At 41.2% G+C, this 12,430-nt stretch overlaps 1 protein-coding gene across 4 annotated transcripts in view; it reads right to left on the reverse strand.

Annotated features, from left to right (window-relative positions):
• Positions 1-12,430, reverse strand: part of LOC122560002 (AP-1 complex subunit gamma-1-like) — a 138,231-nt gene that overhangs the window by 25,129 nt on the left and 100,672 nt on the right. For all 4 annotated transcript variants that reach the window (XM_043710151.1, XM_043710150.1, XM_043710149.1 and 1 more), the window contains 3 exons: positions 10,091-10,145; positions 9,864-9,986; positions 2,234-2,323 (listed from right to left, as the gene is read on the reverse strand). In XM_043710151.1, coding sequence (XP_043566086.1) covers positions 2,234-2,323; positions 9,864-9,986; positions 10,091-10,145 — 268 coding nt within the window. The remainder of the gene's footprint in view (positions 1-2,233; positions 2,324-9,863; positions 9,987-10,090; positions 10,146-12,430) is intronic.

The following is a 12,430-nucleotide window of genomic DNA, read 5'->3' on the forward strand; positions in this document are numbered from 1 at the left end:
GATGGAAAATAACAATGTGTATAACAATATAATGACAATAAATATGTTCAATTGTATGCATGCTAATTAAAACAGTACAGGAGAATTTGTGACTCAAACTACTCTGTTATCACCAAAACCAGTGCTATGTTCAGTCTCTGAATAGCTGGACAATTCCTTGGCTTTCTGAAACTGAGTTAATTAAGATACATAAATGGAAGTTGGGGGGTGGGGTGGGGGAGTGTGCAAGAGAGGAAGAGCATGAGAGAGAGCACGAGCGAAAATGCATCCACATAGTTCAAAGGTTTGCCCTTCACACTCTCCATGCCTTCAATGTTCAATACTATGCACTTATTAAGTCAAATGTTACATGCGTAAAGGCACTTGGTTCAGTTAATAGGATATCTGAAGACTCCTAATCGACAGTCAGGTCAACGACTGCGAGTGCTAAACTTCACTTTTACATTCCTGGAATAAACAGAATTAGACCTGTTCAACATCACATCCCAGCATCTGTTAAGATACTATCTGTTGTGCAGGGAATAGATTGCGTTTGGCAATAATGCCTTTCAGAGCCGAAAGCTTTGTGGACACCATATGCACGGATGTCAATTAAACTGCCTCGTGACAAGAGTCAGGATCTTCAAGAGACGAGGAGTGAAACAGCAAGAAAACAATCTTCCTGTTCATAAATAAGTCAGTGTAAACAACAGCCCTGTTGTCAAATGTTGGAGTGCTTTGGCAGGGTAAGTAACAGCAGGATGACCAAAATAATTAATTATAAAGCAGCAATTTGGCTTACTGGAGACAGAAACAGTATTAAAATCTAAAATTATCCAAGATTTTTATCACAAACGTTAATTATAATCAATATATTCAAGTATTTTAAGCACCTTTGTGTTCTGTTTTCAAGAGTTTGAATATAACTGCCATAGTTTAAATATACCACAATATGTATCGAACCATGGAGTTTTCTGAAGCTAATCAATGATCATCTATCACAACCAATGTATTTGGCCACAGCATTATATCAAAGTGTAATTTTCACAATATCAAACTTTTAATATATACATGCCTCTATCATATTTGGTAACGTTGCAGTTTCATGTGCACTAGGTTGACTGACATCAGTGAATATCATATTTTGAATTCAAGCAAATCATGTACTTTATTTAAATTCCCACAGTTTTTCAACCAAGATGTAGAATTTCCACTGGGGTCATCCAATCATTCACAAGCATTCAAACGTTCAAGGAATCCCCAGAAAGAACAAAAAAAAGTATGGCTATGGCAAACCACAACAGGCAAACAAATGGTGAAAGCTTTACGTTTTCAATCCAGCTAACTTCAGCAATGGAATTTTTGGCTATAATTCAAGAGCAAGTGATTCTTTCCTCACACTTCTATGACCCCTTCAGCACTAATCATCCTCTGCCTTTCCAAGCTCACTCCATGATTTAAATGCTCTTTTCCCTTTAGGAGAGAGTCAAGGAATTCATGTCCTGGACCCATCCAATGCCATTACTGTTGACTGCCAAAATGTACGTCAGGGAGGCTCATACTCAAAGAAAAACCTCAAACCCTGCTTGATATTTGTTTCGTGCTGGGAAGAGAGCTCTCATTTATAATCTGCATTTAAATTAGGAAATATTCCAGAAGAACACTACAAAAGGAACTGAGGAAAATAATTGTGAATAAACAACAGATAATGAGCTAAGATGTGAATGTCTGTACGTTACCAAAAGCTTAGTTTAAAAGATGCATCTTTAGGAGTCTAACATGGGGGGAAAAAAAAAAAGAGTTGGCAGAGATTTGTGATGTCAAGCCAGAGTTAGGTCAATTTTGCTGAAACATTGATGGAATTGTACACGCATGGTGGATGTATAAAAGACCTTAACATCAGAGAAATGAAGGATAAGTGAATGAACAGAAAACTGGAGGCAGCTTCAAGCCCAGAGAAGGGAAGCAGGGAAGGGGAAAAATTTAACTGAATAGCAACCAGAAGTTTCTAAATGATAGAAAGTAGCTCTGAACCCACTTATCCAGAACATAGCGGCAAATTTTAACACTTACATTTCATTTGTATGATCCAAATACCAAGTAATCATTCAGCAGAATATTATAAAATACAGAATCATTCATTTTCGACCAGTTCAGTGCAGATGCAATTCAGCTGTTTGGGACCCCCACTGATTCATTCAGAAGAAGACAAGTCTTCCTAGAGTGCTAATATCATCCTTGAACAAAACCATACCTGAACTTGCGATTCCTCCTCAAACTCGGCAGACAACAGTAGATCCCCATATTCTCCAATGCACCAAACTGCCACCTGCACCAAGGGTTGCTGCAAAACAGAAATGGGCCGGCCCCAAGTTCAAACATGTAGGCCAGTTACAGATTAGCTTGTTTTCAGGCAAATACAAGCATTGACAATGAGCCTATCTCAAACAAGTGGCTGCTCTGGAAATTTTGGGGAGTGATAGACTCAGGGGAATGCCAGCCAAGTTTCTGGTATTGAGGCAGGCTCAAATGTAAACAGCTGTTTGTGGGCGGCACGGTGGCACAGTGGTTAGCACTGCTGCCTCACAGCGCCGGAGACCCAGGTTCAATTCCCGCCTCAGGCGACTGACTGTGTGGAGTTTGCACGTTCTCCCCGTGTCTGCGTGGGTTTCCTCCGGGTGCTCCGGTTTCCTCCCACAGTCCAAAGATGTGCAGGGTCAGGTGAATTGGCCATGCTAAATTGCCCGTAGTGTTAGGTAAGGGGTAAATGTAGGGGTATGGGTGGGTTTCGCTTCGGCGGGTCGGTGTGGACTTGTTGGGCCGAAGGGCCTGTTTCCACACTGTAATGTAATCTAATGTAATCTAATCTAATGTAAAAGGGGTACATCAGTTTCCAAGCAATTGATTGTGATAGGGGACTCTCTAGTCAGAAGCACTGACAGATGATTCTGTGGCCAACAGCGAGAAATCAGAATGGTGTGTTGTCTCCCTGGTGCCAAGATCAAGGATATCATGGGGAGACTTCAAAATATTCTCAAAAGGGGAGAGGGACCAGCAGGAAGTTGTTGTACACATTAGAACTAACGACATAGAATGGGAAAAGGATGAGATTTTGAAGGGAGAATATAAGAAGTTAATTTAAAAAGGAGGTCCTCCAGGGTAGTAATATCTGGGTTAATCCTGGTGACAGTAGGAATAGGAGGAGAGAGCAGATGAATGCGTGGCTGAGGGGCTGGTGCAGAGGAGAGGGGTTCACATTTTTGGATTGTTGAAATCTCTTCTGGGGTAGAAGTGACCTGTAGAAGGGGGTGCATTGCACCTGAAGTGGAAGGGGACGAATACACTGGAAGGTAGGTTTGCTAGAGCTGCTCAGGAGGATTTAAAGTGGGGAGGGGTGGGGGAGGTATTGTTGCCGACAGAGATAGCAAGGAAAGAGATCAATCTGAGACTGGTACAGATGGGAAAAGGAGGATGTCAAACAGTCAGGGCAGGCATGAACAAAGCAGAGAATAAGATAGGAATGATAAATTAAAATGCATTTATTTCAATGCAAGAGGCCTAACAGGGAAGGCAGACGTACTCAAGGCATGGTTAGGAACATGGGACTGGGATTTTATAGAAATTACAGAAACATGGCTCAGACTAGCAGCTTAGTGATCCAGGATACAAATGCTATAGAAAGGATAGAAAGGGGGGCAAGAAAGGAGGTGGAGTGGCACTTTTGATAAAGGATAATATAACGGATGTACTTAGGGAGGATATTCTTAAATACGGGAGGATTATTTGAGTTGTACTGAGAAATAAGGAAGGGACAATCACCTTATTGGGATTGTACTATAGACCTCCCAATAGTCAGAGGGAAATGGAGAAACAACTTTGTAAGGAAATCTCAGTTATCTGTAAGAATAATAGGGTGGTTATGGTAGAGGATTTTAACTATCCAAACATAGACTGGGACTGCCATAATGTTAAGGGTTTAGATGGACAAGAGTTTAAGTACGTGTACAAGAAAATTTTCTGATTCAGTATGTGGATATACCTATCAGAGAAAGTGCAAAACCTGACCTCCACTTGGGAAATAAGGCAGGGCAAGTGACTGAGGTGTCAGTGGGGGTGAATTTTGGGGCCAATGACCATAATTCTATTAGTTTTAAAATAGTGATGGAAAAGGATAGATTGGATCTAAAGGTTAAAGGCTGAAATCAGAGGAAGGCCAATTTTGACGGTATTAGGCAAGAACTTTCAAAAGTTAATTGGGTGCAGGGGTTCGCAGGAAGATGGACAGCTAGAAAATGGGAAGCCTTCAAAAATGAAAGAACAAGAGTCTACAGACAGTATCTTCCTGTCAGCGTGAAAGGCAAGGCTGGGAGGTGAAGGGAATGCGGAGACTAGAGAAATGGAGGTTTTGGTCAAGGAAAACGAAGAATGTGTCAGGGACAGACAGCAGACATCGATTTAATCCTTAGAAAAGTATAAAGGAAGCAGGAATATACTTAAGATGGAATTCAGGACAGCAGAAAGGGGACATGAGATAGCTTTGAAAAATAGGGTTAAGGAGAATTTAAAGGGATTTTATAAATACTTTAAGTCGCCTCAGGCGACTCTGTGTGGAGTTTGCACGTTCTCCCCGTGTCTGTGTGGGTTTCCTCCGGGTGCTCTGGTTTCCTCCCACAGTCCAAAAATGTGCAGGTTAGATGAATTGGCCAAGTTAAATTGCCCGTAGTGTTAGGTGAAGGGGTAAATGTAGGGGAATGGGTCTGGGTGGGTTGCGCTTCGGCGGGTCGGTGTGGACTTGTTGGGCCGAAGGGCCTGTTTCCACACTGTAAGTAATCTAATCTAATCTAATCAAAAAAAGTGTAACTGAGAGAGAGAAGATACTAAACGAACATTTTGCATGTGTTTACTGTGGAGAAGGACATGGAAGATAATAGAATGTGGGGAAAGAGATGGTGATATCTTGAAAAATGTCCATATTAGAGGTGGCGGTGCTGGATGTCTTAAAATGCATAAAAGTGAATAAATCTCCAGGACCTGATTAGGTGTACCCGAGAACTCTGTGGGAAGTTTGGGCCCCTTGCTGAGATATTTTGATCGGATCATCAATAGTCACATGTGAGGTGCTGGAAAACTGGAGATGTGGTGGCACTATTTAAGGAAGATGGTAAGGAAAAGACAGGGTACAATAAACCAGTGAGCCTCACATCGGTGGTGGGCAAGTTGTTGGAGGGTATCCTGAGGGACAGGATTTACATCTATTTGAATAGGCAAGGACTGATTAAGGATAGTCAACATGGCGTCGTGCATGGGAAATCATGTCTCACTAACTTGACTGAGTTTTTTGAAGAAGTAACGAAGAGGATTGATGAGGGCAGAGCGGTGAAGGTGATCTATATGGACTTCAGTAAGGTATTCAACAAGATTCCTCATGATAGACTGGTTAGCAAGGCTAGATCACATGGAATACAGGGCGACCTAGCCATTTGGATACAGAACTGGCTTGAAGGTAGAATACATAAGTGGTGGTGGTGGTGGAGGGCTGCTTTTCAGACTGGAGGCCTGTGACCAGCGGTGTGCCACAAGGATTGGTACTGGATTCACTTCTTTTTGTCATTTATATAAATGATTTGGATGTGAACGCAGGAGGCATGGTAAATTAGTTTGCAGGTGACACCATAATTGGAGGTGTAGTGGACAGAAAGAAAGTTACCTCAGAGTGCAACAGGATTTTGATCAGATGAGCCAATGGGCTGAGGCAGATGGAATTTAATTTATATATATGTGAACTGCCACATTTTGGAAAGGTGAATCAAGGCTGGACCTGTACATTTAATGGTAAGGTCCAAAGGTGTGTTGCTGAACAAAGACCTCGGAGTGCAGGTTCACAGTTCCTTAAAAGTAGAGTCGCGGGTCGATAAGATAGTGAAGTATGCTTTCCATTATTGGTCAGAGTATTGAGTACAGGAGTTGGGAGGTCATGTTACGGCTGTACAGGACATTGGTTAGGCCACTTTTGGAATATTGTGTGCAATTCTTGTCTCCCTTCTATCGGAAAGATGTTTGTGAAACTTGAAAGGGTTCAGAAAAGATTTACAAGGATGTTGCCAGGGTTGGAGGATTTGAGCTATAGGGAGAGGCTGAATAGTTTGGGGCTATTTTGCCTGGAGCATCAGAGGCTGACAGGTTTATAAAAACAGAGGGCATGGATAGCGTAAACAGACATAGCCTTTTCTCTGGGGGTAGTGGAGTCCAGAACTAGAGGGCATAGGTTTAAGCTGAAAGGGGAAAGATAATAAAAGGGGTCTAAAGGGCAACTTTTTCACACACAAGGTGGTGTGTGTATGGAATAAGTTGGCAGAGGAAGTGGTGGAGATTCGTACAATTACAACATTTAAAAGGCTTTGGATGGGTATATGAATAGGGGGGTTTAGAGGGATATGGGCCAAGTGCTGGCAAATGGGACTACATTAGGTTAGGATATCTGCTTGGCATGGACGAGTTGGACTGAAAGGTTTGTTTCTGTGCTGTGCATCTCTATGACTGTAATAGGCTGGCACGCGACAAATTGTATGGAAACTACATGATGTGATTACATTCTCAATCAATGTTTCAAAATCCCTCTGCCAAATCAAATTTACAAAAATCATGCATTTTATCATATAAAATTTAACTGAATAGTAACCAATGTAATCATCATTGTATCACTGACCTAGAAGAGGGGAAGCTCATGGACAGAAAGGGGAAAATATGCAAAAAGTATGGGAAAGAATATGGGCAGGGGAGTGGAATGGGAGATTGGGAAGTAGCAGACACGGGAAGAGCAGGGGGAACAAGGGACAAAGATTGGGGGAGCTGAGAAGGTGACCATGGGGTAGAATGAAGCAACACGACAGATTCAACTGTAACTCCCAAGTGGCTGACAAAAATACACAAGTTCTAAGGAAATGTTAACAATCTGAAACATTACATTTATCTTCCTGTTCTCACAGATGCTTCCTGCCCTGTGGTGTGCTTACAGCACAATTTATTTTTCTTAAAAAAAATGAGCCTGTAAAAATGCAGATATAATTGGAATTATGAAATTTTTATGTTATGTTACTTGATAAATTGGAAATGGGCAACTCAGCAGAATCATTAACAGCTTTAGTGACAAAAATCTACCACCTGTTTAGCCTACATCTGACTCCAGACCAAAGCAATGTGCATGTCAATGAAATGCCTTCTAAAATTGCCTAGCATTTCAAACTTCCGGTGTAACAAACTAACAAGTACAAAAGGAATAAAAACTGAATGGACCACCTGGTGTCGTCTTATCCATTCAAAGCAATAGCACACCCAAGTCCTGCAAAGTCCTCCTTACTAACATTGGGCCTCCCACAGACGGATAAAGCAACAGCCTGTCGTACCATACCTAGGCAATATCTTAGACAACACCATCATAATGCCTGGGTATATCTTGACTGACCAGCAGTGCATAGCCACCAGAGGTATCAAAACAATGATGTACAGCTGTCCTGGTAATCCTCAACTATGGGGACTGTAAATCCCATAAAGTCTCACAGCATCAGGTCAGATATGGGCAAGGATACCCTCCTACGAATTACCATCAACTACCCTCTTAACTGTTGATAGCAGTTATTAATTATTGCCCTCTCTCAGAAGAGGAAACATTACTCCTCATCAAGCCACTGAGGAAGACAAGGGAACAGTATATACTCTACCCATCACCAGGACGGACTGGGTAGCAACGCTGTTGCCTGAGCTGGCTGATTTCTGACGGATTAATCTGTCAGTCTAGATGGGTGGCATTGATGTACAGCAGCAGCAGTACCTATAAGATTTACTGCAGCAACTCACCAAAGCTCCTTCGACAGAATCTCCCAAATCCACAGGTTCTCACACAGAGAAGGACAAGGGCAGACACATGGGAACACCACCATCTACAATTTCTCCTCCAAGCTATACACCAGTGTGTCTTGGAACTACATTGCTGTTCCTTGATCGTTGCTGGGTGGAAATTCTGGAATTCCCGTCCTAATATTACTTGGGTCTACCTAAATCACATGGGTTGCAACAATCTTCAAGGACATTTAGTGACACCCACATAGAATCACCACAATGTGGAAACAGGCCCTTCGGCCCAACAAGTCCACACCGACCCATGAAAGAATAACCCACCCAGGCGTATTCCCCTCCCTTATTATCATATATTTACCCCTGATAATTGCACCTAACGTACACATCCACAAACACTATGGACAATTTAGCAGGGCCAATTTACCAAACCTGCACATCTTTGGATTGTGGGAGGAAACCCCAAACACCCAGAAGAAATCCACACAGACACGGAGGGAAAGTGCAAACTCCTCACCGTCGCCTGAACTTGGAACTGAACCCGGGTCTCTGGCACTGTGAGGCAGCAGTGCTAACCACAGAGACACCGTGCTGCCCCAGATCCTATTCTCTCTCTAGTTATTCATTTTTCCTGTAATATATTTAAAGAATGTTTTTGAGTTCACCCTAATCTTCTTAACCAAGGCTAGTTCATGCCCCCTTTTCGCCCTCCTGACTTCCTTCTACCTAAACTCCTGTATCCCCTTTATATCTCTGGGGATTCCCTTGCTCCCAGCTGCCTGTTTCTGAGCCATACCTCCTCTTTTTTACTTGGAACAATTTTCCAAAATTTGCTGGACTCTGGGGCAGTTCCAGCAAATTGGAAAACAGCAAATATGACGGCACTATTTAAAAAAGGAGGTAGACAAAATCCCTTCCCACGTATGGAGCAGGTGAATAGTCTCTCCCCAGTGTGACTGTGCCAAAGGATTTCCAGCTGGAATGGATAATAGAATCCTTCCTCAAACCCCTCACATTCCCATGGTTTCTCCATGGTGCTGGGGTAAGCAGGACTGTACAGATGGATTTCCAGTTATGACGGATAATTGAAACCTCCGCTGCAGTCATCACATTTCCAGCATTTTCCCTGGAATCGACATCGATGGATTACAAGCCGATAATTAACTCCGTTACAACAAGCCCATTTCCATAGTTTTTCCATGGTGCAGGTATCATTGTGTCTTTCTGGTTGCATGATTAATTGAAGACTTGTCCTTATACAAAACAAATCTGTGGCTTAATTGTTCCTGGGAAATGTGATGTATTTTTTCAGACTTTTAAAAACAATGAAATCCCTCTCCACAGTCACCACACTAACATGGACTTGGGTGTGTCTCAGTACTTTTCCCAGTCATACTGACATTTGAAATATTCATCCACAGACAGAATGCACACCTTTCCTTCCAGATGAAATGGCCAATGATATTCAAGTCATCACAGATCGAGTAACTATGAGATCCCATTTAAAAAAAAATCAAAACAACACCAAACATGTAAAGAAGCAGCTAACCAAGCTTGTATTATTGAGAAGCTTAATCAAGTTCTCTAATTTTATCGAACACTATTTTATTGCTTAGATTTAGACAAAGTATTTTAACAGAGATTATTACTTGGTCACCATGTTCCTTTGTAGCTCATTGCATTTTACAATGTTTGCAATGCATTCTTTGTTACCTCTGATTAGCTATAAGAGTTAAACATTTGAAGCAATGCTACCCATGACTGCTAACCAAATGCCTTCTGAATCAACCAGAATAACATTCATTCATTGTGGACAACTGAAATGGAAGCAAGCACATTGTACGCCATGCTCCAGTGCTTGATGGCTATTAGAGAAATTCATGTTCCTTGTTACATTTAGATATTATTAGTTTAGATTTTTAAAGTCAAGTACGCTTACATCAATCCATTTGAATTTTCCATTGTTAATGCTCACTCTCATCCAAGATTGACCATTATTTCTGCAATGTAGCTGTTTCATCCTCATTACCTACCTGCGAAATATCCACCCGTATAGCCTGATAAAGCTTCTGTACAATGTATGCATGAAGGGAGTTTGCATTACTGATAAGCTGAATCAACAGAGGCACAGAATCATCACGGACATAACCACCAGCCTGTTAGGAGAAGAGAAAATATTGCACCAGTGAAACTTACTCTTAACATTCTCACAACTTAAAACAGCAAAAATTGGAAGCAATTGCTGGGATGTGATACATACAGTGGTGAGCACTCTCATGATGGTGTCAATATGCCATCTCTTGTTTGGTGCATATCTGGAAAAGACATCACCCATAGTGTGGAAATTAGCCATGATGTTCCTGGGTTTAGTTGATTAAATGAAAATAATGCAGTGGATACTCGACAAAAAACTGTGGCATCCAATATAAATACAACATTTGGACTTCAATTAGACTTTAAGTTAATATTTTGTTCACAACATTTTTCCTATTTTGTCTGATCTGAATGTATCACCTCTACATAAGAGGGAGGGAAAGCTGTTTCTGTACCATATTAAGAAGTCTCCAATTTGGAAATGCAAAGAAAAAGGCAGTCTGTTTGGGAATTAGTTATCTTCAAAGCAACTGAATTAAGTTGAACATGGGCTCTAACCTCGACAAAATACTCAAGTAAAATACCAATAATTGTAGGGAAATGTCTTAACATTATAGGCCGCTTGTAAGCCAAATCTTCACAACCAAGAGGATTGGATAGTGATTCAGCTTGTTAGCTGGTCCACAAGTTGAGAAATTCAAGGAGCTGGCACTGATATGTCTTTTTTTTCCCATCACAGAATTCCAGTTTTATTCCAGGACTAATTACTTTCTAAATAACCTGTTCGGAGATGTTATGACATACCTTTGGAGGCAGTAGGACTTGAAGCAGGTTCTCCTAGCTCAGCAGTAGGGCATTACCACTGCACAAGAGACCCCATACCCCACCCCTCAGCACAGAATTTACTGTGGCAGAGAATTAATTTCAGGTGTGTGCCAAGTCCTTGGATTTCCCCAATTGCAGGGAGGGAAAGATCTGGCTCAGTGGTTAGCACTGCTGCCTGACAGCACCAGGGACACAGGGTCAATTCCAGCCTCAAGCAACTGTGTGTAGAGTTTGCACAATTCTCCCCATGTCTGCGTGGGTTTCTTTTGGGTACTCTGGTTTCTTCCCACAGTCCAAAGATGTTCAGGTTAGGTGAATTGGCCATGCTAAATTGCTCATAGTGTTCAGGGATGTGTAGGTTAGGTATATTAGTCAGGGGAAATGTAGAGTAATAGGGTAGGGGAATGGGTCTGAGTGGACTTGTTGGGCTGAATGGCCTGTTTCCACACTGTAAGGATTCTATTCTATCCTATTCTATTCTATTCCTACTTATTTTTTCTTTTGCAATGCAATGAATGCTAGTCCATATTGAGTCTGGTGGAAGGCGGATTTTTATACAATGGCAGGAATTATGACTAAACACCAGATCACAATCAACAGCCATCTAAGCTACAGCTTGCATTAGATGTGTGTGTGTGTGTGTGTGTGTGTGTGTGTGTGTGTGTGTGTGTGTGTGTGAGATGGCAGGTCTGCAAAAAAATACACCTTATTTTTCACTGAAGCAATGTGACTCTAATTTTGTCGTCACAATTGCTTTTCCCCTATGCATTTCAATGGCACAGAACTGGAAAACAGAACTAAATCCAAATGATACATCTTTTTAAAGCCAAACATTTGTGTGTGTGCTTGTTTTTCTTTAATAACAAACATTCGTTGTATAATGCTTTCTTTATTGCAATTGTTTAATCTCATTGTTACATATACCTAATGGAATGACTCAATTGTTGACCGCAGTTACTAATTATTACATAAGCCCAAGTGATTTGAGATGCACTTATCAATTTTTATACAACAAAATATACTACCTGACACAAAGTGCTCACTTTTGAATGCAAAGGTTTGTTGCAGAACAATGATTCAAGAATTTACTCTGCATTTTTGCTTTAAAGATGAATAGATTATACTTTCATGAAAGCAGCCTTATTCTCTCACACAAAATCCATACAAACAGTGCATCAGATCAGTTTTGACTGCTCTTCTACATCTTCTCAGCATTAAATTGGATTCCTTGGCCTCTTTCAGTTGGTGGTATTTTCATCTGGAGGAAAATTGCAGTGAAGCGTAAAGGGTAGTGTGCAGTGTGTTCGGGTTTGGTGATACAATATCAGAGGATGGGGAAAAGGCAGTGAGCCAGCGAGCATTGTTGCTCTTTGTAGCACAAGTTCCCAGAAGGACTTGTATAATTTACTGATCAAGAATGAAATGTTGCAGAATGTATATTGTGACTGCTGAAAGGAAATCATTTCAAATGTCACGTGTTGCTCATGTTTCAAATCCAAACATGGCATTGAGTGTTTGTGAGTTTTCTACTGTCTCAGAATGGGGAGATATTTCAAGAGTTCAGTGAGATTTTCAGAGAGGTAAATGCAATTTTCCAAGATATAGCAATGATAACATTATGAGTTATGATAAAATAATGTTTACTGGAGGTCTGTAATTAGTAAGCGCTTTATCAAGAGTA

This window comes from Chiloscyllium plagiosum, chromosome 20 (assembly GCF_004010195.1).
Source record: "Chiloscyllium plagiosum isolate BGI_BamShark_2017 chromosome 20, ASM401019v2, whole genome shotgun sequence".
Classification (NCBI taxonomy): domain Eukaryota; kingdom Metazoa; phylum Chordata; class Chondrichthyes; order Orectolobiformes; family Hemiscylliidae; genus Chiloscyllium; species Chiloscyllium plagiosum.